The sequence below is a fragment of the Penaeus monodon genome, chromosome 20 (genome assembly GCF_015228065.2).
Source record: "Penaeus monodon isolate SGIC_2016 chromosome 20, NSTDA_Pmon_1, whole genome shotgun sequence".
Lineage (NCBI taxonomy): Eukaryota > Metazoa > Arthropoda > Malacostraca > Decapoda > Penaeidae > Penaeus > Penaeus monodon.
Window position 1 is genome coordinate 1,712,302 of NC_051405.1, and position 418 is coordinate 1,712,719.

The window sequence follows — 418 nt, forward strand, 5'->3', positions numbered from 1 at the left end:
AGTAGAAAGTCAAAGTAATACTTTGGGATCATATTTGCCCTTGAATGAAATGTATTTATTTTTTGTTATGGACACAGGATAATGACACATGTTACCGCTATTACAAAAGTAGGATAGGCATGAGTGAGAATGATTTCATAATTCAGTTATGTAACTGACTATAAACATTGTGTATTTTTGATCAGGTTGTATTATTGAAAAATGTGCCTTGCTTTCAGGGGGACTGTGGACACAGATTCCTCAAATGAGACACTCCCCTGTCAGTCCAGTGTTGATCTGCCTGCTGTTGGGGCTGCTGAGCAAGAACATTTGTCGTCGCTCTCAATTTTCCTCATCTTATGTGTCTTGGGTGAGATTATTAGTTCATAGTTCATTCATTTATTGCATTAATAATGTTTTATTTTTTTTTTTTTGTCCA

General features: G+C 35.4%; 1 protein-coding gene across 1 annotated transcript in view; it reads left to right on the forward strand.

The window, feature by feature from the left end:
* The window catches only part of LOC119585574 (sodium/hydrogen exchanger 8-like), a 20,369-nt gene that overhangs the window by 4,139 nt on the left and 15,812 nt on the right, over window positions 1–418 (forward strand). Inside the window, exon 3 of the mRNA XM_037934241.1 lies at window positions 219–349. Within this exon, the coding sequence (XP_037790169.1) occupies window positions 219–349 (131 nt within the window). The remainder of the gene's footprint in view (window positions 1–218; window positions 350–418) is intronic.